The sequence below is a fragment of the Bos grunniens genome, chromosome 1 (assembly GCF_055505025.1).
Source record: "Bos grunniens cultivar Pamir isolate PY7600 chromosome 1, Bosgru_T2T1.0, whole genome shotgun sequence".
Taxonomy (NCBI): domain Eukaryota; kingdom Metazoa; phylum Chordata; class Mammalia; order Artiodactyla; family Bovidae; genus Bos; species Bos grunniens.
This window is the reverse complement of record NC_141165.1, coordinates 104,002,532-104,030,347: the sequence shown is the minus strand read 5'-3', so window position 1 is coordinate 104,030,347 and position 27,816 is coordinate 104,002,532. Positions and strand designations below refer to the sequence as shown.

At 33.9% G+C, this 27,816-nt stretch overlaps 1 protein-coding gene across 9 annotated transcripts in view; it reads right to left on the bottom strand.

Annotated features, from left to right (window-relative positions):
- Positions 1–3,002: 3,002 nt before the first annotated feature.
- CIP2A (cellular inhibitor of PP2A) overlaps positions 3,003–27,816 on the bottom strand; it is a 28,531-nt gene continuing 3,717 nt past the window's right edge. For 2 of the 9 annotated variants that reach the window (XM_086407641.1, XM_086407650.1), the window contains 18 exons: positions 27,105–27,199; positions 25,755–25,851; positions 24,490–24,612; positions 24,200–24,345; positions 23,750–23,825; positions 20,489–20,707; positions 18,911–19,070; positions 17,533–17,674; positions 16,112–16,211; positions 14,487–14,605; positions 13,089–13,284; positions 12,337–12,411; positions 12,135–12,245; positions 10,556–10,752; positions 8,291–8,404; positions 7,968–8,050; positions 6,877–7,016; positions 3,003–5,662 (listed from right to left, as the gene is read on the bottom strand). In XM_086407641.1, the coding sequence (XP_086263767.1) occupies positions 5,492–5,662; positions 6,877–7,016; positions 7,968–8,050; positions 8,291–8,404; positions 10,556–10,752; positions 12,135–12,245; positions 12,337–12,411; positions 13,089–13,284; positions 14,487–14,605; positions 16,112–16,211; positions 17,533–17,674; positions 18,911–19,070; positions 20,489–20,707; positions 23,750–23,825; positions 24,200–24,345; positions 24,490–24,612; positions 25,755–25,851; positions 27,105–27,199 (2,364 nt within the window). In that variant the 3' untranslated portion in view covers positions 3,003–5,491. Of the gene's footprint in view, positions 5,663–6,876; positions 7,017–7,967; positions 8,051–8,290; positions 8,405–8,795; positions 8,932–10,555; positions 10,753–12,134; positions 12,246–12,336; positions 12,412–13,088; positions 13,285–14,486; positions 14,606–16,111; positions 16,212–17,532; positions 17,675–18,910; positions 19,071–20,488; positions 20,708–23,749; positions 23,826–24,199; positions 24,346–24,489; positions 24,613–25,754; positions 25,852–27,104; positions 27,200–27,816 lie in introns of all 9 variants that reach the window. The other 7 variants (XM_086407670.1, XM_086407693.1, XR_015166150.1 and 4 more) reach the window with 6 other exon arrangements.

The following is a 27,816-nucleotide window of genomic DNA, read 5'->3' as shown; positions in this document are numbered from 1 at the left end:
GTGTAGAAAAGAAAAATCTCTACACTGTTGGTGGGAATGTAAATTGGTGCAGCCACTATGAAAACCATTATGGAGGTTTCTTAAAAAACTAAAAACAGAGTTAACCTAAGTCTATTTTCAAAAGATACATGCAACACTATTTACATATTCAGTTCAGTTCAGTATTAAATGCAACTTACATATTACTACACGTAGGATTGGAACATGGAACATATTGCAAATGTTCATAGCAGCACTATTTATAACAGCCAAGACATGGAAGCAACCTAAGTGTCCTTTGACAGATGAATGGAAAAAGATGTGGTATACATCCACACACATAATGGAATACTACTCAGCCATTCAGTTCAGTTCAGCTGCTCAGTTGTGTCCAACTCTTTGCGACCCCATGAACAGTAGCATGCCAGGCCTCCCTGTCCATCAACTCCCGGAGTCAAACCAAACTCATGTCCATCGAGTTGGTGATGCCATCCAACCATCTCATCCTGTGTCATCCCCTTCTCCTCCTGCCCTCAATCTTTCCCAGCATCAGGGTCTTTTCAAATGACTCAGCCATTAAAAGAATGAAATAATGCCATTTGCAGGAACATGGATGGACCTAGAGATTGTCATAATGAGTGAAGTCAGAGAAGTATATGCTATCAGTTATATTCAGAATATAAAGTAATAAGGCATAAATATATTTACAAAACAGAAATAGACTTATAGACTTGAGAGAATGAACTTATGGTTACCAGGGAGGAAGGTGTGGGGGAGGGATAGGAAGTTAAGAAAAAACGTGCATTCAGTTGGGAGGAAAGATACTCACTTTCTCTCTTCACATTTAGTATCTTTATGAAGGGTTATTTGAAGCTCGATGTACAAAAGAGCAATGTTCCACGAATTAAGGTACTCCTTCATTCATGATGATAATTGTTTTTTCTATGATATTTTTGAAATGCTTAGATAAAAACAAGCATAAACAAAACAGGCCTTTTTGTATGACAGAAAGAAAGCCAATTAGCTACAAAATGCTAAGCAGAAGACAGACTGTGTTAAGATTTCAAAGTAAATTGCAGATTCAAAGGAATCCATGATTTTTTTATATTTTATTGTTTCTTCCCAACTTCTGGATTACAGAGGCACACAACTTCAAGTACTTATCAGGCTCATTATCAATAATGTATTATAATAAAATTAACTAGCTTTTCTTTGGTTCTGACTTGCCTTTCTAAAAACCAACTAGCTTTTAAAGGCATAAGTCATTTTTTCTGTTCATCTTAGTTGTTTTTTAAAAATCTGTTGTTTTTTAAAAATCTATTGTCTTGAGATTTCCCAAATGGTCTAGTGGTTAAAAATCCACCTTCCAGCAGAGATGACACAGGCATGATCCTTCTGGGAACTAAGATCTCACACACTGCACGTGTACAACTGCTGAGCCTGCATGCTCTAGAGCCTGTGCCCTGCAACCACAGAAGCCTGCGCTCAACTAAAGAAAAGCCCACGTACTACAACAATGACACAGTGCAGTAAAAAAAAAACCAAAAAACAAAAACGAGTATAAACCCAGTGAATGCTGAAAATATATAATCAGTTTCTTAATCCAAAACACTTTAAAAAAAAAATCATTACGGGTACTACACAGTATTTATTGGAGATCACTGAGAGAGCCAAGGCTGAGAAAAAATGTTCATTATCCTATTTAAAAAGCAGAATAGTAAAGAAAATAACCACTTATCAACTATCAGAGTAACAACTGATTGAAGTGAGACTCATCAGTGTATTTTCTGGGGGGTAGTACTGGGTCGTCATTGCTGTGCGCGTTTTTCTTCCAGTTGCAGCCGGTAGGGACAAGTTCATTGTAGTGCCCGAGCTGCTCACTGCAGTGGCTTCTCTTGTTGCAAAGCATGGGCTCTAGGGCATGTGCGCTTTAGTGGTCGCAGCACATGGGCTCAGTAGTTACAGCTCCCAGCCTATAGAGCCCAGGCTCAACAGTTGTGGTGCACAGGCTTTAACTGCTCTGTGACATGTGGGATTTTCCTGGATTAAGGATTGAACCCATGTCTCCTGCAGGTGCATTCTTATTTCTGAGCCACCAGGGAATCCCAATGGACACTAAAACTAGTAGATGAAACTTAGAAGAAACAGGTATTTGCAGTGTCTTCCCATAAGTTACTTAATAAATCATTTCCAGAGGGAAAACTAGTAATGATACATTGAAGATATTATCTTGTGTATATTACCATGTGCAGAGAGGTAAATATGTTATGATGTTGAAAGCCAGGGTATGTATACATATTTGATTAAAACAAAAAAATACAACATTGTTTGGGGGTCAATAATGTACATATATGTGTCAACTAAAATGAGGATAAAAGAATACATACAGTTGTAAGGTTTCTACATTTTATATTAAGTAATACAATATTAACTCCAAGTGGACTTTGAGAGTTAAGGACTTATTTGTCAAAACAGGTAGAAAAAAAAAAAGCAAGACCCAACTATATACTGTCTACAAGTCATGCATTTTATATATATAAAGGCTATATTAATACTAAGACAGAGATCACCAAAGACAGTGGTACATTTCTTAATGCTAAAAGGGTCAAATTATTCAGGAAGATAAAATACTCAATAGCAAAGTTTTGACTGTTTTTGTAAATAAAATTTTATCAGAACAGAGCCACACACATTTATTTACATACTGTGGATAGCTGCTTTCATGCTGCAGTTGCAGATTTTAGTGGTTTTAAGAGACCAGGCTGCATGTCTCACAAAGTCTAAAATACACTACCTGCCCTGTTACAGAAAATGTTTGCTGATTTCTGCAAAGGAATTAAGTCATAAACAGGACATGTGTTTTATCTAACAGGAGGCAAGTCAAAAGTAAAGTGGTAAATACAATTCATAACTAATAATATTTGAAAAGAGGAAAAGAAAAAAATCAAAGTAAAATAAGGTTTGTGTTTTAGGGAATATACCTTGATTAGAGGTAACAAAAATATAAGAATAAGCCTCAAGCAGAAGTTGAAATTCAGTTATATTTTCATTTAATTAACAGTCCTAGCTCAAGAAAGAACCTCAATATATTTTTAACACAGACAACTAGTTTTTGCAACATACAATAAATGAAACTAAAAGGATACCAATCTGACAGTTTCTGTAAAACAGAGCATTAGGTTTTAATGACTTATTTTTTGCCCTGACATTAAATGGGTGACAGTTTAGTATAAACTCCAACCAGCCAAATTTTAAGAAAACTCTATTTGTTCAAGTAACAAATGTAAATGGTTACAAGGAATTGTGTTAATGTATACTTGAATTCAAACTTCACAGCAAAATTCTTAAAGAATATGAACAACTCCAATATGATATATTTATTTACTTACTTGTATTCTCCATCAGGAAATGGACATAAACACATAGGAATCATTTGTAAAACTCTGACTAGAGATTCAAATTTGCTTAAAATAAATATTATTAATATTTTTACAAAAGAAGAACATACACACACATCAACACACACACTTGGTTTTTGAGGTGTATACAGAACCAAAAAGCAAAAAAAAAAAAAAAAAAAAGTATCCAATATACTAAGGTTAAGACAAACAATAGGAATATGAAAGATGCTATAAGAGACAGAAAGACTAGGAAAAAACAGAAATGAAGATGGATGACAATTAGTACTCACCGTTAAATCTGAAATATGGGTTTTTTTTCTTTAGAGAGAAGAGATTAATAGATTAAAACTACTGTATTAAAAAAAAAGGCTGAAAAATACATGCAGTCTCTGCCTACACAGGCTTTTAAGAATAGGCAAATTGAGTGGCTTAAATAAACGCATACTTGCAAGAATAGACTAGATCTGAACTGTGCAGTTGGATGGAAATTAAAGTTACAATCAATTAAATAAAATTAAGAATTCAATTCTTGCACTAGACACATTGTAAGTGCTAATTAACCACACGTGGCTCAAGGCCACAGTACTGTATAGTGCAGACAAAGAACACTTCCATCATCACAAAAATTCTACTGGGTAGCACTGGGCTAGGCTCAGTATCTTGAATAGAATATGCCCCTTAAGGAATGCGTAGCAACTTAAAATGTAATATATGACACGATGCTTTTTGAAAAATTTTCAGAACTGTACAAAATGCATACAAACATATGAAACTTATTAGTTTGATATTGTTTAGTGTAACTAGTGAATTACAAAAAATGTATTTTCTAAATATAAATCCAGATATACAATGGTTAAAAAACAGAAGTAAATCTAAGTTTACCTAAGTCAAATAGAGATACAAATAGTGAGGAATACACCAAATAAAATCAATGGTTGTAATAGCATAGCAATAAAATCAACCAAAATACAAATATACAAATTCTTCTTAAAGACTACTTAAAACATTCAATTCAAAATAAAGTACTAAAAAATTCCCTTGTATAAAAGAAATACATGAATGAGGATAAAGTTATGCTTTAAAATTAAATGGCCTAATGTAAAACTATTTAAATAAAAGATGATATATTAAATGAAATTTACTTCAGAATTAACAAATAATGTGGCAAAGGTAGAATCCAAGTTATCTGTATGTTAATAAGAAATTCATAACTGACTGAAAATGATACTGGTGGGTGAACATGTAACATTTTAAAGAATAAAACTAAAGGTATCCATAAATAATTCTTTAAGTTACTACAGGTTTTTATGTGACAATATAGTCACTTAATACAACAGCTATTTTTTAATATTTATACATTATTTCTACAAATATTCACTGTATTTTTTAAAAAATGTAGAACTTACACCATGTATCTTACTACATTTTACATGCAGTAATAAAGTTATTTTAAATTCACTGAATGGGGGTGAAGGGAGACTCAGATGAAGGTGATCAAAGGGTACACATTTCCAGCTTTAGGTAAGTAAGTACTGAAGATGTAACATACAGCATGATAAAGACAATTTACACTGCTTTCTTTGACTTACATATTAAAGTTGTTAACAGAGTAAATCCTAAGTTATCTTCACAAGGAAAAACAACTTTTCTGTTTCTTTAATGTTGTTTTTATGTAAGACAACGGATGTTCACTAAACCTATTATGGTCATCAGCTCATAAGGCAAATTATTATGTTGTATATCTTAAATTTATACAGTGCTATGTGTCAACTATATTTCAATAAAAGGAGAAAGAAAAGTTCACTGATGCCTGATTTTAAAAACCTAATCACAAATGAGAATAAACAAGCAGAAGACAGTGGAAAGCAACTAAGGAAAAGGGGGAAAAAAAAAAAAACTTTAGAAAAAATAAGGAAGGTTAAGAAGAATATTCTGAAGAACTAAAGTAAGTTTTAAGCAGTAAAATATAGAAACAGGAAGTAAAAATTTAAGACCAAATAAAAACATGTGTCAGATCAGGTTCTTTACTAATAATTAGATAATAATTTGCTCTTTTGGAGTCACAGATTAGCTTTCCTCCCCAACCCTGCCAGTAGATAAACACATAGTGTCTATATACTGAGATTCACAGTTTCTGGATTTATTTTCCCACCACTTAGACTGTGGATCATTGCTATCATATGAGAATGTTTGTTTAACTCCTCTTGCTGAAGTTTTACCAGGGACTCTTTCTCTTCCAAACGACCTTCTAACTGAGCCTTTTGAACTTCCAGGGAGGAAGCCTGAAAAAAAGGGGTGGGAGAGAGAAATTGAAGAAAACAACTTAGCATGTTTTCTCTTCACAGAAACCTGCTTTAAGATGTCCTTATGTTTTATTTGTAAGACAACCATATCAAGGCACATTAATGTAATATGCTTTACTTAACAATTATATGCTAAGTTTAAGATCTGTTAACTGTTAAACAATAGTAAACAAACTGGGAAGACATGATTCAATTTGTCTTTTTAAGCCTGGACTTCTGCAGAAAATACTACATATTTACTATTTAGAATTACTATTAAGATAAACATATTAAAGCTAACTTGTATGCCTCTCCTGTCACTTATATTCTATAGTTGTTCAGTCTTTTTAATCTTGGTCTGTTCTCATCTTCCTTGTAGTAGATGGTCCAGAAAGCATTATTCATAGCTACCACACTCAGTGAAATTGTTAGTCGCTCAGTTGTGTGTGACTCTTTGTGACTTCATGGACTGTAGCCTGCCAGGCTTCTTTGTCCATGGGATTTTCCAGGCAAGAATACTGGAATGGTTAGCCATTCCCTTCTCCAGGGGATCTTCCCGATCCAGGGATTGAACCTGTGTCTCCTACATTGCAGGCAGATTCTTTCCTGTCTGAGCCACCTAAATAGCCCACACTCAAACAATCATAATGTAGAAAGAGCAATGAACTTAGAATATATGCCTACTATTTCACATAGCTATGTGACAACCTTGAGCAAGTAACTTAAGACTCAGTTTCATTTGTAGGATGAAAATATTTATAAATACTTATATATTAGTATATTTATTAAAGTGAGAAAGATTAAGAAAAATATTTCAGAGTCCTTTGTAAATTATGAAATTTTACACATATACAAACTTCTATTATTATGACCAGCCTTGTAAGCAAAGAGATACGGTTATATATATACAGGTAGCTATCTGTACATGCCATTATGAACTGAGAATCTCCTTCTGTATTCTTTACCCTCTTGAAAGCAGCAAGTGCTGGAACACAGTATACATTTAATCAATGCGTAACAATTTTAGAAAATACAAGTTTTCACACTATGATAGTCCTCATAACAAACAACTGTCTGTCCAATCAATTTGAGCTTCTGGTATCTTCTAAGCAAAATTACTGAAGAAACAGAACACTAATTTATACAGATTTACCTTTTTTCACAAAATAAGATTTTATCATTTCATTGCAAATCAGAATGCAGTAGATTCTTACCTTAATGCTCAATTCTTTTCTTATCTGATCTGTTCTATTTAATTCTTTTCTAAGGACACCAATGGTTTCCTCTTTGTCTTCTTTTTCTCTTTGTAAGACTTTAATCTTTTCTTCCTGTACTTTTATTTTTTGTTCTAGGTCTTAAAGCAAATAGTCAGCTTTATACTCAAAGGTCTTAAAACAAACAGTCAGCGTTATATTCAAAGGTCCTACACTGACATTACCCTGAAAAGGTTTAGAAGCTATTATGTTATAAAAGACAATTACAAAGAAAAAAGAAACATCTTGCTACACATAAGTTATATAGCATTTGATGAATTAAAAAAAAAAATCACGAGACTTTTCTCCTATGCCAGGATTCTACGGTGGTGGTTTAGTCGCTAAGTTGTGTCCAACTCTTGCGACCCCACAGTAGCCTGCCAGGCTTCTCTGGTCCATGAGATTCTCCAGGCAATACTGGAGTAGGTTTTCATTTCCTTCTTTATGGGATCTTCCCAACCCAGGAAGTGAACCCAGGTCTCCTGCGTTGCAGGCAGATTCTTTACCAACTGAGCTACAAGGGAAGTCCAGGATTCTATAGAAAATGTTACCATGTCTTTCCCTTTTCCTCTGTTCTAAATACAACATATAGTACTGAGGGGAAGGATAATCCTTATAGAGTTTAAGGGTTAGAAAAGAAAGGGTAAGAGAAAATTATGAACAATTATATAGGTAGATTTCTGTGCGTTAAGGCAAGTGAGTCAGAACAAAAACATTTTTGTAGATCACTTTAGAGTTACTACCATTGAGAAGCTAGCAACTATAAGTTACCTAGCACTGCCACCTGCTGTTATTTTCTTTAAAAAAAATTTTATTTTAAAAAGGGCAATCATTTCCTATAACTCCTGATTTCAGAAAAAATGTATTGCTTTTTTAGTCTAACTAAACTGCTTTGTGGCAAGAAAAGGAGAACTTTTAAGATATGACTTAAGGATTAAAAAAAATGAGAGAAGTAGAAAATGAAACAGCAAACTAAAAACCACTCATGCTTTGATTTTCTTCCAACATAAGATTTATTAAAATATAGATAATTTATTAAACAAGTTACTTACTTGCTAGCTTACATTCTCTGTCTACTAGTTGGTTCTGTACTTCTTTTCTCTGTTCTTCTTTCTCTATCAATTGGGCAATAGTTCTGAAGTTATAAGACAATACAGAAGAAAACATTAGTGAACCATATAATTTCTTTTTCTCTCCAACAAGTATTTTAAGAAGAAATTTCTAAGACTAGTAATCACTCTTAAAATTCTGCCAAATATGTACTTTATATCTATAAGTAATAATTCTATTAATTTTAGATATAAAAAATAATGTTCTATATATAGGGAATCATTCTTTTTGAAAAATCCAAATAATTAAAAACTGTAAATTTTACTTTTCATTTTGCTGCTTGAGTGACTCATTCAGCTTTTTCACAGTCTCAATTTGTTTACTTAGAGAATCACAAGTGACCTGTAAATCTTTGTTCTTCTTTTCAGCAGTTTCATTCCTGAAAAGACAAGGAGATACTTTTAGTAGAGGAAAACACAGAGAAAAAGAAACTGAGTGTCTTCTTTACTACCTCTTCTGACTAAATTGCATATACTGCAGAAGAGGAGGAATGCTATGTGAACAAGCAAGACATAAACAGTTAGGTTAACTGTAAAAGACAATAAAGATATGTTTTGGCTGATGAAGAAGTAAAAAAGTACTATGAAATGGAAACATGTGGGACGTTAACTTCATATTTATTGATAAACAGCTTTATTTACAGAATGCTACACTACAAAATTTGCTATTAATATAAAATACATGTCTTTTTCTTTATAGTCAAGCCCAGAAACTGAAACAATTTCTCTTAAAGGATAAGGTATTAAAAACAACAAAAAAATTAAACTTACACCTATCATCACTAGCCTGTTGGGCATAATACATGTTCAAGGAAAAACATCAAATTAATGAATTAAGTGGTTGAAGATTTTAAGTTTCTCTTGCCTCTTTATAGTTCTGCATCATATAGTCCTGTGCTTATTTTACCTGTAAGGTAAACATATAAAAAATCCTTTCCAAAGTGATACTTTGACACCCAACTATCTTAAGGATAAAATGTCCTTTCAGAGGATAAACAAAACGGGTGCATTGGCCAAATGTGGCCAGCAGAAGTTTTATTTATCCCACAGAGAATTTGTAAAATTCTGAAATTTGAATGCCTTGAGGTATCCCTATCATTACAAACAAACTTTCCCAGCCAGCTTCATTTGTTATCCACCTGCCCCTCAAGGCTGGAGTTTCACTTTCTGGCCCACCCCTCACTATCTGGAACATAAGCAAATCCTAGAAAGCCTATTTTCTCTTGGACCACTGCCTACTTTCTTTTACACTCTAACTGAACACTAATAGTCCACATTATCAGGGCTGCCTCAAACAATCAGACTTAAAGTTGCTGGAGGAGAATATCCTATTTAAAAATCACCATGTCCTCACAAATTTTGTAGATGCTATACATTTCCACCCTTCATTTTTATTGATGGGCAAATAAAATAAGGGCTTCCCAGGTGGCACAGTGGTAAAGAAACTGTGCTTTCTATGCAGGGGCACTGGTTCAATTCCTGCTCAGGGAACTAGATCCTGCATGCTGCACAGTGAGGCCAAAATAAAAAATAAAAAGAAACATTATCTTGCTAAAAAAAAAAAAAGAAGTTAAAAAAATAAAATAAGCACATGGACCTTGTAAAGTTAAATTTTTCTGTATCTCTATATTAATACCAGAGAAAGAAGGACATTTTTTCAAGTCTTAACCTATCTTAAAGTATATATAAAGAAAAACAAGAAACAAGTTAACCAGAGTGTAATTTTTGTTTGGCAGAAGTAAATAACTATTACTGATCTTCCTTATAATTTATAAGTTAAAACTGGCTTAAAAGATAAAAAGTGACAAGGGGGGGAATAATCACTCTCATACTTTGTTAGTGAGTGTATAAATTGGCATTGGCATAGCCTTTCTGAAGGTAAACTGGACAATCAATCAAAAATTTAAAAGCACATACCCTTTAAACCAGCAATTCACCTGTAAGAATTTATCTTCCAGATATAGTCATACATATAAGTAAACTATACTCAAGGACTTTAAAGAGAAATACTGACTACAAATTCCAAGGTGAGTTAAATACTAACATCCAAATTTCTATGCTATTAGGCTGATGATATGACAACTGTTAATATTCAACCACTTTCGATCTGCAGAAATGGCCAATTCATATGGTTCAACCTAGTATGAATTGTGACAACTAAGGTCATTCAACAATTACTTACGCTGTGCCTAACCATGCATCAAGCACTGTTCTAGGCTCTAGAGATCTGTCAGGGAATAAAACAGGTCAAATTTGTCCTTGTGGCGCTAAGATCCCAGATGACTGATGACTGAATAAATGAAACTGGAAAGAGACACTTATATTCTGTTTCCAACTGTGGTACTGAATTTGAGTAAGCGATACTTCATTTCACTATGACATAAGTTTCTTGCTAACTACGTATCTTATATTAACAGTATTATTAGAACATATGAATGTTCAGAAAAGAACTTTAGGGACAGAGAAGAGAAATGCTGTGTGTTCATTCTAAATTCTAACTTTACACAGGAATTTTTACTTTATTAATTTACCTCTGAAGAAGTTCCATGTAGGATTTTGTCAGAACTTCATGTTCTTCAGCCACAGACTCTAACTTCCTATTATGTTGAAAGAGATGCTCAATATCACTCTGGGCTCTTTCCGATTCAACCTGCTGTGACTTCAGCAACACAGCAAGCTCTTCATTTTTTCTTTCAACTTCTCTCAACATATTAGCAAGTGTCCGAGCCTAAAAGAAAATGGAATACTTTTCTACTATCATTTATATAATATGCTCAGTTTCTATAATTTAAAAAATTAATGAAATAAATCTGTTTATTGTCAATTATTAGGCCAGTCTAGAGTGAAAGAGGAAAAATTTTCCTCTCGAACATCATCAAGGGTGACAGTGGGGTCATACAATTTTCACACAGTGTGAGAAGTACTCTAAAAAAGGCAGCACGGGGAGGAAGGGTCACCAAAAGTGTGGGCAACAGAAGACCAGAGAAAAGCTTCCTGGGAAATGGAGGAAGCTTTTAATAGATTTAATTTATTTAATAGATTTAATAATCTAAAGGATTATTAAAAGAGAAGAGAGGAAAAGGTATTCCAGATACAGAAGAGCAAGTGCAAGGGCAGGAAAACATAGAAGTATGTCAAGTTTCAGAAACTGCAAAGCAATCTAATATATTTATTTAACTGGAAAGAACGCAAAGAAGTGCAAGGAGATGGGGAATGAGAAGTAGTTAAAATCCCTGTGCAGTAAGTTCTTAGGAATTTAAATTCTCTTCTGAGCTAAAAGGTGAGACACTGAAGGATATTCGGTAAAGGAGTATATAGGATCAGAGTACTGCCTCAGGTATGACTGTGAAGGAAAAGCAAAGAGGATGGGTAGATCCAAACACAGCCAGTGACTGTATGTAGAGGGTGGATGAGACGAGGGTACTAGACTCAAGTAGGAAGACTAATTAGAGACTGCTGTCATTCATGTGAAAAAATAAAAAGGACCTGGCCTGTGACAAACAGCCATAAGAACAGAGACAAGGCAAAAAGTATTATGTAGAAAGTAGAATCAACTGAACGTGATGAATGAATGACTACAGAAGGTAAACTATGATTTCCAGATTTCTTGTTTGGAAAACTCTAAGAATAGTACAGGGAATACGTAAGAAAGAATACATTTTTTAAAAAGCGAGGGTGATGAGTTCATTACTGGTTCTATTGAGTCTGAAGTATTTGCTGTGTATTTAAATGGAGCTACACAGAAGATACTTAGTGCTTAAGGAAAAGGATCTGGCTCAGCATAAAAAATTTGGTGAATTAACATTCTGGTAATAAGTAGAAACCATGAATCACCTAAATAAAGGAAAAGGGCTTAGAACATAATCCCACTCAACATTTAAAGGATGAGTAGATAAAAAAAGATTTAGGAAAATAATATACATTAAGGTAGAAAAAAGATAACTGTGTAACCAAAATTAAAAGGGAGATAGTCTTAAGACAGAGGAAGTATTTGTGCCAAATGCTAAGGATAACTTACTTCAATCAGAGTAATGAAGGTAAAACTAATATTTTGTACATGTTCTATTTATTTATTTTTCTACTAATCAGATGTCTTTATATTGTACACACCTCAGTCTCAGCTTGAGTTCTTTGACAGCGATACTGAGCAATCAGTCTATCAGCCTGTGCAAGGGCTAGAGCTTTTGCTTCTAAGAGATCCTGTAGCCTGCTTTCTTTGGACTGTAAGAAAACATATCATAAATCTTCATTTGCTGGAAAATATCTCTTAGGGTTTAATTGATATACATAATTAAAATACGGTTGTACTCACAGCTAATGTGGATAGTTTCATCTCATACACATCCATTATGTCAGATAGTCTCACATCATTAATCTGATCCTTTACCTGGTTTTAATAAAGTAAAAAAAATCAGAAATCATTAGCACTCAATTAAAAAAAAAACGAAAACACCTACCAAAACCAAATAATTGAAACTCAATAACAAAGGGAAAAAAAGGATGTCATATGAGGCAGGTCACAAACATTCCATTAACCTGACTATTGCAGAAGAATATCTTGGTGATCTGCTTGTGGGAATTTAAAGTACATTTAAACTGGGGGTGATGGGGGTAGGGGGGTAGGAAGGTAGGCTCGTATGGGAAGACTAAGAGAAAATTTATAGCTGTATTAAAACACTGGAATTTTATGACTGAGTTTTTCCCCTTTCCAAACTTTCCAGAATATTGCTACTTTTTATATTAAATAATGTTTCAATGATCAAATCTCTATCTAAGGTTGCTTAAGTAAATGTTATAATATGAGTTGATATTTAGCAGGTATGTTGTGGCTCAGCTGGTAAAGAATCTACCTGCAATGCAGGAGACCTGGGTTTGATCCCTAGGTTGGGAAGATCCCCTGGAGAAGGGAAAAGCTACCCACTCCAGTATTCTGGCTTAGAGAATTCCATGGACTGTACAGTCCGTGGAGTCACAAAGAGTTGGACATGACTGAGTGACTTTCACTTTCACTTTAGTTGGTATGACCAGGCAGAATCCTACTTTTCATGGCTATTTATCACTCACCACAACTCCAGATTGAAGTTTCTCTATTAATTCCTCAATGTTCAATCCAGGAACTCTATCTTTCAAAAGTGGAGGAGTTAAACATTTTACTGATGTTGGAAAACTGTGATTTAATGACTGCAAAGGCACTCTTCTAGGCATATGTTCTGTTTCCTGTTGTCTATAGGCATTGTTTGCTGCTATACTTTCTCCAAGTCTGAGTGGGAATCAAAATAAAAAAGAGAAATAATTATACGAAAATAGAGCAAAAGGCAGAGTTAGTATAGAACTAAGGACTTATTTAGAATGGGTCTTTTGAGAATTAAGTCTTCAAATATTTCTGAAATAATCTTGGACTCCAACCAGTCCATTCTGAAGATCATCAGCCCTGGGATTTCTTTGGAAGGAATGAAACTCCAGTACTTTGGCCACCTCATGCGAAGAGTTGACTCATTGGAAAAGACTCTGATGCTGGGAGAGATTAGGGGCAAGAGAAGGGGATGACAGAGGATGAGATGGTTGGATGGCATCACTGACTCGATGAACATAAGTCTGAGTGAACTCCGGGAATTGGTGATGGACAGGGAGGCCTGGCATGCTGCGATTCACAGGGTCGCAAAGAGTCGGATACGACTGAGCGACTGATCTGATCTGATGATGAGGCAGAATTTGGGGAAATACCCAAAATTTGCCAGAGGAAAACTTTTCTACTTGCAACCCTTTACAATGACAACTCCACCTCTGGTTTGGAGCCTCTAGAACTAGTTTGTGAGTATGGATTATTTGTAAAAATTAAAGTTATTGTTATTGGTAAGAACATCCTTCTAACCATGGGCAATAACACCTGGCCTTTAGTTTTCCTTTACCCTTTCCTTTTCTCACTCAATATTATTCTTACCAACCTTACCACCATTCTGCCCCTGCTTCTGAAAATATCATCTCAATGGTTGAAACTGATGAGTACAGTAGATAATTCTGTCTGGCCATTATCCTACCTTCTTTAACGACAGAATTTTTCTTTAGGAATCCTTCCCATGGTAAATGACCCAGATCTAGTCAATGAAAGCAATACTCAGATTTAGTAATCAAATAGCTGCGAAGGAAAAGCTCTTTCTATGGAGAAACTAAATTGGTAGGATGTAAGCTTAGTACAGAAGCTACTGCATTAAACAGAGGTGTTGAGACAGGTATAGCATCTGAATAATAAATTTAATCACCTGAATGGATCTAGCTGTTTTCTAAATAAGTGTACATCTGGTCTTCTGATTTGTTCGAAAGTTTTTTTTATTTGAAGAATTACTATTACAATGAAGTCTTCAATTCACTAATTTTCCAATTTGTCCATACTGAAGACTATTAAAGAAACTGGCAGGATATTCTAGTACCATACAAGATATACTGCAAATGATTATAACTCACACTAATGCAGGAAAATCTGGGAGTGGAGAAGCTTCCAATAATATTCCCAATCCAGACTGCACTTGTTCTCTATTATCTGATGTTAAAGCAAAAGCCAAGGGAGTAATCAGGCGAGGATCCTATGCAAATCAGAAACCAGAAAACAAAAAGTCAGGTCTTTCAGAGTAAGGTGAATAAACAGACCTAAATCATAAAAAATTCTGGGCAAATTCTAAAATTTCTATCTGATGTCTGAATGTATTTGTTAGTCTTTACCTAATGTTAGTTTAAAAAACTCTGGCAAAAGTTTTGAATGCTTTTACTGTGCCTGAGAAAATCATGTCTTAAATGTTTTGATTTATTTAAAATATCATCTACAACTGATTGATGTTTTGAGTTACTGTTTTCTTTTTCTAGCTATCATTTAAAAGAAAAACTGGCTAGAAGAAAAATGGTAAATCATTTCCAAATTAAAGTAAAAAAATAAAATTCAAATTAATTTCATACAATATTTTAATTTAGTGAATGAAATAATTATACTTTAAAGTATAAGTCCTTCATATCAGTAAATATTTCCATTTAGTACTTTAAGCCTCAAATCTGTTGTGAAAAAAATTTTATTGACATAAAATCACTGTGACTCAATTTAAAATTTGAGTAAGTTGCTAACAGAGAAAAATATTACAATATAAATTCTTTATAATTATCAACATTTTAAAATAAAAATATTTAAAACTGGAAAAAAAAAAAAAGCACTAAAAAAAAAAAAAAGGTTAAGTGTTTTATAGGTACTCAAATATAATCTAATGCCACAGAACCATAGGAGATGGCTTTTACCTCCAAAACCCTCATGGTAACCCTTCATATCTCGTCCATGAAGGGGGATCATTATTTCTACTTTGTAATCAAGAAAACAAGCTCACAGAGGTGAAGTAACTTGCTCAAGTCTGTACTAAGAAATGGTGGAGTCAAAATCCGAACCCCATCTTTTAAGCCCCGTGCTCTCAAAGTATACAAGTAGGTTCCAGTTTTAGCTTCTACCCTGTCTACACAGGCACTGGAGACATTTGTGTTATTACAGTAACTTAATTCACACATGTTTGTTAAATATCTGTTATAAGCCAAATTTTGTGGCTGTCAAGGAAAACATCTAGAACTCGTGTTTAGTTACAATGGTCAATAAAGTCGGTGAGTTAGCTATTTTCTGCACAGCTATCAAATTATCACTCACAATCAAGTTCTTTTCTTCCAGATGTCTTCTTCCTGCCTTAATACTCTACCTCATCAACCTTAACAAAAAACAAACACTCCAAAATAAATACCATTCCCCACTACCATAAAGCCAATAGAAACAAATGAAGAAACCAGAAATATGACACAAGAAAGGAAAAGGCTGTGGAAGCACGGTTATCATGAATATCCCATACTTCAGAATAGGAAGCACTTAGGTTTAATCCTTGTGAAACTCTATAAAATAACTGTAGTGAGAATATTGTTATATCAATGAACAATTTTCAAATTTTTTCCAATGGCCAGTTCTAAGAAAAACATTAATCTTCTAAAGATTAAGAATATTAAAACAGAAACATATATTAGGAAACATTTATATATAAATCAACTTCAATATTTTAAAAGTTTAAACTCACCTGAAGGATTTTGTAGAAGCTTACTTCCATACCAGGAACCAACTGTTTAAGTTTGTTCATCAAATCAAGAGTTTTCAAAATCACATCAGCAGCAAGTTTGCTTTAAAAATAAGTCATATTTAACTTAGATAACTCAAAAATTGCTTACAGCTTATTTCTGTCCATAAATCTGAAGAAAATAAAAACTCAAAACCTTTGTTCTTAAACCTCAAGATTAACCACTGTTTGTCATGAGAAGTAAAAATATCAGAGACCAACATCCTTATAACTCAAGATCCAAAGAGAACTGGTATTAACAGTTTAAGTTTAGACAGTGTTTCTTTTTCTAATCTCAAATACCAACATGTTTCAACTTTTGCTTGAAATTACTAGTAGTATTAGCAATAGGACTCATTTAATTCTTAGTTTTGTCACTAGAATATGAACAGTAGAGGACAATTCTGCGTGTGTGGGTGTTGTCGTTTCAGTGTGTCCAACTCTTTGTGACCCTATGACTGTAGCCCATGAGGCTCTTCTGTCTATGGGATTCTCCCGGCAAAAATACTGGAGTGGGTTGCCATGACCTCCTCCAGGGGATCTTCCAGACCCAGGGATTGAACCGGCGTCTCGAACGTCTCCAGCACTGGCAGGCGGGTTCTTTATCACTAGCGCCACCTGGGAAGCCTAAGAGGGCAACCTTCAGCAATCTAGAGTATCTAACATTTACTGAACAAATTATACTAAGCTGTTTTTCACAGCCTTTTAATTGAAAAGGAGTACAAAAAAGTAAAAAAGAGATCATTGTTATTCTTGAGGAGTATAATCACTGACAATTATGACATTTATGAAAATTGGAACAAATTATAGTGTTTAGCATTCAGTGGGTCCTCAACAAACACTTGTTAGATGAACTTAATTCATAGGGGAGGACAGGGATAAAATAATCTCATTACTATCAGTGAAAATCCACATTTAACTGTAAGCCTTAACATGCTAAAGAAGAGTTGTCTTTATTACTAGAAACTTTCAGCAGTGATTGGCTTCTTTGAAATAAAAATGTTTTTTTCATGCTTTGTCATTTCAAAATATAAAATTAAATATAAAATAATTACTGAGTCAAAGTCAGGAAGGAACTCTAGGGGAAAAAAATGCACCGAAGCATAAAAGACTCGTAGATAATCACAATAAATTAAAACAAGACAAACAAACCTAAACAATGAAAAACAAATAACAGATATTAATATCTCTGTTCAGAAGCACGTAATCTATAACTTAAATTAAAAAAAAAATTCATTATGAATATATTTTTAATTTTCTTCTATATCTTGAGTTAACAGAACATACCCAAGGATGATCTTCTAAAACGAATGAGAATTACTACATCTTTTGATTTTTATTAAGTTTGGACTTACCATTTTGCCATTTGTATTTCATATACTCACCATAATTCAGAATCTGCTACCTTTGTTCCAAAGCCCATATCAATCTTGCCATATGTAAACTGTTGTTCTATCAGAGTGGTACACTTGATAGTAGTGAGAACTTTTGCAACATGCATTTTTAGAGTGTCATCTCCACACAGAGGTTAAGTTTTGTTAAGAAAAACAAAAAATTCTCAAAAAAAACCCCTTATATTTGTATAGCACTTTACAGCATTTAGGATGATTTCAAACAAATTATTCTTGTCACTGCAATTTGGTGTAATTATTGCTACATTAGCTCAATGACAGATTAGGAATTTAGGAGCTCAGAGCCGTTTAAATGACTGACAAGTGGCAAGAGATGGGACTGCCACCAAAGTTTCTGACTCAAAAGTAAAACAGAGAAAGGATCTGCTTTTCACTGGATGTTAGTTTTTATTAACGGGTTTCACAATGGGTCAATAAATACTTGTTGAAATAAAGGAAGTTATTTTCTCATTTGTTTTTTTCTCATTTCTCTGTAAGTTAATTTAAATATCTATTATTAAAAAGGGGTTAAGTTTGGTACTATTCAATGAGAGGAGGCCTAAATATTTTAGAGAGTATCTCAAGGTCAAGCAAAATAATCCTGCCTTTACAGCAGTGGTTTTCAACTTTGGCTGCATGTTAGAATCACCTGGATAGTTTAAACAGTCACAAATATGCCTTCACATCCCAAGGTTCCACATTATTTAGTCTCTGGAAGTAGGAGTCAAGCATCAGTATTTTTAAATGTTCTCCAGATGATTTTAATACATAGCCAGAATTGAGAATCACTGCCATCAAGAAAGAAGAAAATTAAGGAGGAGCAGTTCAGAGAAGAAATTAAAAAGATGTTGAGTTTGCTATAGGGCAGGACAAAATTGACTACATTCTTGTTGCTCTGAAATACAAGGTTATCTTTTTTATAAGTAAGTGTGATGTCATCCTTATTGACAGGCTGAAAAACTAAGCTACAATAATAACTCCCAATGTATTTTTCTTCTCTGATATAGTCCATCACAACATACATCATCCAGGGGCAGCAATCAGCATGAAAAGAGAATATCAGGGTAGTTATTTATGTATCTACTAACCTCAAATTAAGATAAAAAACGTACAAACCAAACTTAAAAAGCATTTCTAAAAATGTCTGAAAGTTTTATACAGAAAAACATGGGAAAAAAGTCTAGGTAACTTTTTCTAAGAGACTCTTCCGTGAGTATCAGTTCTTTAATTTAAACTTGAGTTCAGTAATTCTGTACAGATTCAAGCATGAGAGGTGTAAAATTATAAAGAAAGACATAAAGACAGTAAAAATGCAGAAAATAAATTCTAAAAAATATAAGCAGTTAGTTTCCATGGTTAAACTGAAGGATATTTAACAAAACTTCAATGGCCTTGACCATTCTTGCACATTTTTTCCTTATTAAGGCTTCGTCTAGATTTTGTTCTGTGAACTGAAGCTGATCAAGGATTGTAGGCAGCAGAAGAGTCACAAAACGGTCAGCTGAGGAACAGTTAGCAGTATCTATGACATCCTGGAGAATTCACCACCACCAAAGATTAAAAAAAAAAAAAAAAGAGAATACAGAAGGCACAGTCATCACTGAACTGCAACACTCTTTATATTTCTTATACAGATGGTCCTTGAACAATGTGAAGGTTAGGGGTGCCAACCTCACCATGCAGCTGAAATCTGAGTATAATCTAATTGGCCCTGGCCTCCTGTATCTGTGATTCTGTATCTACGGATTCACCTAACCTTGCAGACTGTGTAGTACTGTAATATTTACTATTGGAAAAAAAATCTACATATAAGTGGACCCAAGTAGTTCAAACCTATGCTGTTCAAGGGTCATTTGTAATTACTTCAGATATTCTTGACCTGTGTCTCCTATTTAAAATCTACACTTTCATCCAGTTTTGAGGGCTATGATGACTTTTTTATCAAATGGACCAGTCTCAAACAAGACTTTTCAAAGTGGACTCTGTGACTTAAAAATTATTCTAAGTATGTACTGAAAACAAATATCGTTAAGATGCTAAACGCAATTACAATAACAAGAGACACTGGTATTAACACTTTACAACCACAAATAATTCCCATTAGGAATCTCACAGGGCTTTTTCAAAGCTAAAACTGATTGTTAAGTCAAGATCAACATGAAACATAAAGAATAATTTGTGGATAATCCTTAACAAATATATTTAATCACTCATACACATTTTGGTTTGTGCATAGGATCTAGTCATGACAGTCATGAGAGGGTAAACATTCTAGGAAAATGCTGGTATAGACAGAATGGGTATAAAAATAGGGTAACAGTAGAGAAAACATAATGACCTAGATAACAGAATCTATCAGAATTTAATGGCCTCTGTGAAAAGGGCTTTTTTTCAGCCTGCACTGCATGGTATGTGAGATCAGTTTCTGGATCCCAGATTCAACCCATGCCCCCTGCAGAAGAAGAGCAGAGCCCTAACCCACTATACTATAAGGGAATTCCCAGTAAAGGATTTTTGTTTATATCCTTAAATACCTGACATGTTCCACTCCATCTGACTGACTTAATTCAATGTTACTATATATCCACTCAATAAAAACAGCAGACAGTATCTACTGAGATAGACAGACAGAATATAACTATTGCCAAGTACAGTCATACACCACAAACCATACAAATCTTAGTCATACCTTTACTTATTATTCTGAAAGGAGTATATGTAAGTTATTTAGTGAAAACACAGGAGTCTCACTAATTTTGGGGACTTGGCCAGAAAAACGAAATTCAGTAACTAGGGATTTACTACTAGAGGCAGGGAGTCCAGTAATTGCTAAGTTCCTAAAGGGTATGAACAATTGGAAATTTATTATAAACATATAATAAACATTTTAGAAAACTGTCTACTGAGAATCATAAGAGTGGAAAAGTCAATTTGTTAGTCACTCTAGTACCTCAAATATTTCCTTGAACAACTCCAGCGCTAAAATAGGACAGTTTTCTGATCCATCCAAAGGTTGGCTTGACCAACGAAGTAGAGCTACAGTAGGTTCTAAACACTTAGAACGGGTTCCCAGAACGGTGCTGCCAGATGGAGTTTGCTCAAATATCATCTGTGTGAGCACGTGGCGCAGCTGAGTCACTGAACAGAAGGCAAGAAGTAATTCTAAAACCTGTGCAATATAAAGTCTTCATTAAGGTCTATTTCATTAGACTTCAATGCACAAAGCAACCAAAAGATGAAGTTGGAAATGATATTTACTTTTAAACAAAATAAAATAAAAATTAAAAGTTGCTTCCCATTTTTCTCAGAGTATTATTTCTCAAAACGTGTCATTAGGTTCCAGAAGGTTACAAATAAACTTGTTAATGGTAGTTACTTCAGTTAAGAGGACTATGGGAACTGAAGAAGGGCAACTTCAACTAATGTTATATACCTTCCATAGTACTTAATTTTTCTTCAGCACAAACATGTGTCTCATGTTGCTGCTGCTAGTCGCTTCAGTCGTGTCCAACTCTGTGCAACCCCATAGACGGCAGCCCACCAGGATCCGCCGTCCCTGGGATTCTCCAGGCAAGAATGCTGGAGTGAGTTGCCATTTCCTTCTCCAAGGCATGAAAGTGAAAAGTGAAAGTGAAGTCGCTCAGTCGCATCCGACTCTTAGTGACCCATGGACTGCAGCCCACCAGGCTCCTCCATCCCTGGGATTTTCCAGGCAAGAGTTATGAACTGCTATAAAGTGTACTTCAGGATAATATTTAAAAATGGCATCCCAAAGCTTTAAAACTTAAAGGATGGCTATTTCCACAGTTTACGTAATGCTGGCAATACGCCCCTTAGCCTGCTTCCCTGGTCTACCACATTTCTTTTGTGCTTCATAACTAAGCCTTATGCCATTACATAGCATTCCACATCAACTTGTTTATTAGCTATTAAGTTAAATTCTACCTTATTTAACATACTACCAACTTATTATTAAAAAAAAAAAGTATTGGTATCTCTTTGTGTACTTATTTCCACCTTTATCTGTTCCTTGTAAATGACATACAATTGGGATTTGTGTTTTAATCAACCTGACAGTGTCTGATTTTAATAGAATTCAACTCATTAGCATTTACTATGTTACAAATGATAAACTTTGACTTACTTTCTTTTAAATACAAATTGTAGTACTTGTTTTTGAATAGATAATACTTTCACTTGGTTCCAAAGTCGGTACTGACCTGACCTCTACCTAACATTCCCTGGAAGCAACAGACACTATCACCAGTTTCTTATTTACCTAACCAGAGATTATGTACTGCACATAGAAGCAAACACTCTCATTTACAATTTCTCTATAAGTGTAACATAGAGGGAAATAAAAATATCAATAGCTAATGCAAAGCTAGATGTTCTCCCCAAAGTGAATTACCTGAATAACTAGCAACTAGATCATGAGAATTCCATCAAAACTCCTGAATTCCCTTGAGTCCCCTTCCAGACAATGCCTCAATCACTACTTTGACATCAGATTTTTGACACCAGACATTAATTTTACCTTAGCTATTCTTGGATCTTTGCATTTCCATATAAAATTTTCAATCAGCTTGCCATTTTATATAAAAAACTCACATGGAACTTTATATACCAATACAATCTTACAGTGTACACTTTCACATCTGTTTTAGCTTAGCATTATGTTAGTGAGATTCACTTATATTTTCACATGCAGCTTCACCTCATACATTCTCACTGTTGTATAGTATTTTAGCGTATCAACATACCACAGTTTATTTGCCCATTCCACTGTTGTTGGCATTTAGGTTGTTTACAATTCCTGGCTATTGTTAACAACACTGCTGCGTTTTGTACATGGTGAACACATGTATTCAACTCTGAGGTAAATAAAAGAGTGGAATTCCTGGGTCAGAGTTTATACATGTATCCTATGTTAGTAGATAATACCAGTTTTCATAAAAGCTTTTACCAATTTTCAGCCCATGAGTATTTCAACGTTCTTTACATTATCTATGTTTGATAGTATCCGTATTTTAAATTTTAACCATCTTGCGGGTGTGTAATGGTATTGTATTACCATTTAAATTGGCATTTCCCTGAAGATTAATAAAGCTGAGCAACTTTTTCACTCTTTAAATTATTAGTGGCCTCTCATGAACAGAAAAGCTCTTAATTTTAACGTAATCTAACTTACCAACATTTTTTCCTACATAGTTTATGTTTTTGTTTTCTGTTTAAGAAAATCTTCATCCCAAGGCTACAGATATTCTGCTAGGTGTTTCTTCTTAAAGTTCACTATTTTCCTTCCACATTGAGAGCTACAATCTTTATAAGACTGATTTTTTCATCTGGTGTGAGGTAAGGGTTAAAATTCAGCTTTTCCCCATATGGATATCCAATTGACCAGTATCATTTACTGCAATGATCATAATTTTAAGAGTGTACTGTTATCAATCAGGAGGCTATATTCTGTGGGTTTGTTCTGTACTGTACTCTGTTCCACTGAGCTAGCTGTTTATCCTTATGACAATACTGCACTATTTTAATTACTGGAGCTTTGCATTACACTTCAATATCTGGTACTATAAGCCCTCTAGCTTTGTTCATTTTTCAGAATAGTCATGGCTATTTTTAGACCCTTGCATATCCATATAGTGTTTATAATCAGCTTCCCAATTTCCATATACACCAAAAACAAAAAAAACCTAAAGCCTGCTATAATTCTAACTGACCTAATATGGTAAACTCGTCCAATCTATGAACTTGCTATATCTGTGTTTACTTAGGTTTTTTCTATTAATGTTTTGTAATCTCAGAGTAGAGGCCTTGTACATGTTTTGTTGGGTTTACCCTAGGATCTGCATTTAAAAAAATCAGTAAATAGTACCAGTTTTAAACTTTCACTTTCCATTTAACACTTTCTACGTCTTTTGTGAGCTTACTGACATATCTCTCAACTATGTAGATGGGAGTGGAATCTGTGTCATAGGGTTTACATGTGTTCGACAGGCACCGTGAAAACAGTTTCCTAAAAGGATTATGCCAGTTTATGAGGATTCAAGGAGGGTTCTAAATACCGGTAATATCTAGTTTCTTGCTTGAGATCTTGGTTACATGGCTGTGTTCATTTTGCAAAGATTCAGAGATCTGTGCACTTACATTTTTCTGCATATTGTAGTTTTTAAAAACTTTAAAAACAAAAAGCTATATATACCTTTGAAGAAGAATTAGGATCCTTTCCATTAAGAAGACCTAATACTTGATTAAGACATGAAGAAAAGTGCTCATACCTAGATTTAAAATAAAAACACACATCAAATGATAAGTATGAAACTGATACATTAAAAGGATTTATATGTAAGATAATCATACTGTTCAGAGGTAAAACTGGTTTTGCAAAGATTAATCAAGATATGTATATTCTAGAGAATGGTACAACCTTATTTACCTAAGACAAAGTAAAAAATACACACATACCCTTGTTATACTTTCATATTTCAAGTCAGAAAAACAAAAAAGAACAGGAACATAAAGCACATGAAAACATTCTGATTTTAGTCTATTGTAAGTAAGTACAGTCCAAGTTTACTAAGTGTAAAAAGGCAGTTTTATTACAAATACATTTTGGTTTAAAAAACATCCTAAGTTTGTCAGATAGCCATACCTGGTAAGATAATCAGCAATTTTAGGATTCTTAAGAAGATCCACCAGTAGATCAACTGAATACTTTCTGGTCAGTGTGCCATCCCCATTTATGAGAATATTAAATATTAGCTGAAATGTCTGATGAATATTTCGTGCATGGAACAGCTTAAAAACAAATCAGGAAAAGGATGTTATACAAAAAAAAAGTTTACGTTGACACCACACTAAAACTCAGAGTCTCAACAATTTTAAATTATCAGAGAATATAAACTTTAGAATTAGTTTCATAAATTGCAAAAAAATTTTTACCTTTTCCCCAACCTCTTCGTTTAACGTCAAACTGGATAATATTGAAAGTGCAAACACAACCACAGTTAAACTACTATGGGCCAAGAAGCTTATAAGAGTTCGATAAAAAGATTTCACATTATTCTGAGGAAGAAAAAAATTTAAAAATAGATTAGAATGAAAAAATTATGAGTCTTACATTTTGTTTTAGAAAGTTTGTCTTGTACAGAATAGGTAAACTTTTTAACATATTATTATCAACTTAGAGATCAAGGTGTAAGTGGTACTTTCACAAATTGCTTACAGTAGTATGAACAGGTACAATCTGAGTAAACAGCAGTGTGTAGTTTGAGTTTATGAGCAAATGTTTACCTTTCTCAAACAGTTTCATGGCTCAAAATAACCTCCACCAACAAAACAGGATGAGGCCAGAAAAATCCAGCACATGAACAAATGAGATACTGTTAAATTTAAAACTAAACAAGTAATACTGAATATTGTACAGCAAGCGAACTGTTCATAAAGAAACTTAAAGAATCAATGAACTTTCCTGATTTAATATATTTCTAACAGTGGTTCAGATAAACCTCATTTGAGTTCCTTCACTTCTCACAAGTACTGGTAATGATGCTACTGCTACTGCTAAAGTCACTTCAGTTGTGTCCGACTCTGTGCGATCCCATAGACAGCAGCCCACCAGGCTCTCCCGTCCCTGGGATTCTCCAGGCAAGAACACTGGAGTGGGTTGCCATTTCCTTCCCCAATTCATGAAAGTGAAAAGTGAAAGTGAAGTCGCTCAGTTGTGTCTGACTCTTAGCGACCCCATGGACTGTAGCCTACCAGGCTCCTCCGCCCATGGGATTTTCCAGCCAAGAGTACTGGAGTGAGGTGCCATTGCCTTCTCCGGGTAATGGTGCTAGGCACTTATAAATCTTTTTGAGAAAGTTGTAATTGATTGTGTAGAAATACAAGACTGAGGTAAATGCAACTGCCAATGGCATGTCTCCTCTCTATTAGCACAAAACTCAGCATTTCTTATATTATTCAACACGACAAATAATGAGATGCTACAGAAGAAAAACTTCTAGTATATAAATTAACATTTGTATTAACTCGTCTTAATTAAACATATATGAAGGCTAGAGTACTTCAAGTTATTTACGTCAATCTGATGCTTTGTTAACTTTGATAAGTCAGCTAGACAACACAAATTCTTGTTAAATTTCTTTTTAAAGAAAAAGGTGAACCTACCACAAAACAAAAGAAACATTTTATAAACTTCTTACCAAAGTCTTTATGTGCGTTTGAACAGAAAGATTGTGCCGGCAAAGATTTGCCAATAATCCTAGACAAGGCATTGTCAACTCATCTTCAGAAGACTGACTGTTTTAAGAAAAATAATAAAAGATAAAAATATTAAGTTCCTTCTAAATTACTCAAAAACAGTCATTTACACATTTAAATTCCTTCCTTTTTATAAGCAAAAAGAAAAATCTGATTAACATGTGAAGACTGCCAAGTTTTGAACAGTACTGATCATTTATTTCATGTTTTGAAAGTCAATGATCCTACTCAATTTAGCATAAAAATATAGAAATAATTATCAGAGCAATCATATGCTATCTCATCAGTATATTCCTTCAAGAAGATTAAATATAAACATAATTTTCAGTTTCAATAAGTTTTTCTGTCTCAATCAATTCATAAGTTTCTGTTATAAAAACTGATCAAAAACACCATTTGATCCTTGAAATCATCCAATGAATAAACAGGAATCATTATCTCAGTTTAAAAATTAGGTAAAAAATTATTTAAGAAAAATTGAATTATTACATATTTTAGTTAAAAATAAACCAGTAAGTCAACACAATGTGTTCCTGAAAGTGAAAGTTGCTCAGTCTCATCCAACTCTTTGTGACCCTATGGACTATACAGTTTATGGAATTCTCCAGGCCAGAATACTGGAGTGGGTGGCCTTTCCCTTCTCCAGGGGATCTTCCCAACTCAGGGATTGAATCCAGGTCTCCCACATTGCAGGTGGATTCTTTACCAGCTGAGCCACAAGGGAAGTCCAAGAATACTGGAGTGGGTGGTCTATCCTTTCTCCAGTGGATCTTCCCAACCCAGTAAACGAACCAGGGTCTCCTGCATTGAGGCGGATTCTTTACCAACTGAGCTACCAGGGAAGCTCAATGTGTTCAATGTGTTCCTCTTTCCCTACATATTTTTGCTTGTCATTGTATTTCTTGAATGGTTTCATATTATTTTTTTCCTGTCTGTGAAATGGTTTTAAAAAGAAAACTTGGGATTACAAGTTGTACGGATGTATGTCTTTACCTGATTGTTTAGGTAGACTGTTTAGTTAAATTGAAAAGAGTCAATTGATAGCTTATATTTGTTTTTAAAGTTAAATTAATCCTGGATAAGAGTTGTTGTTGTTGTTTTTTTAAAGGGGTTAGTCCTTGACCGCTAGTTTGAGACCACCTCTATTTTAGGTGACTTGTTTCACCAGCAGGCCTGTTACTCTCTATGACTAATTTTGTAAGTGCTTATAATGGAATCAACAGTTCTTCTACATTAAAAAAAAAAACATAAACCAGTAGATTATTTGGTTACATGTGTGGTTGCATACTCACATATGATCTATCAGGAATGTAATTAATTCATCTATATTGGCACCAGAATGCAAAATTTTGATGTTGTATGTTAACCTCTGCAGAAGCTGAATGCACTGAGAATAAGAAAATAGCAATGAATATAAACACATATATATTTGCATGATCACAAAAATGAACTCCTACACATATTCTGAGCATGTAAGCATTTTAGGAGGCATTTAGAGTAAAACTCTTTCCATATCTTAGAAAGGTTCTATTTTCACATGCAAGTAATGAGATTTTACTTAAACATATACAATTAATGAGACTTTAAAAGTTCACCTCCTGATTCACACATTTCTATACATTCTATCTCAAACACAGCATTGTGTCAGCAACCTGGTTTACTTAACCATCTTAAACTTATATACAAGTTGAGAATATATTCTATCAATTCTAAGATATATATTATTCATATTTTATCATCTTTAAAATTGCATGTCAGTTTAATTTACAATGTTTTTCTTTCTTACAACTGATGGCATTTTCGGTTCAGAGAAATATGGGTATAAGAGCATTGAGCCTATGCTAAAGAAGACTAAATCTATATAGCTTCAATTTTTATAGAATGTTTCCTCAACAGTATGAGCCTAGATACTAACTTTAAATTAAAATTTTAAAATGAACAGCTTACATCTTAAAAAGGCTGACATCTATGTTTATAAATCTGTCAAAATAGTTATGTGAATTT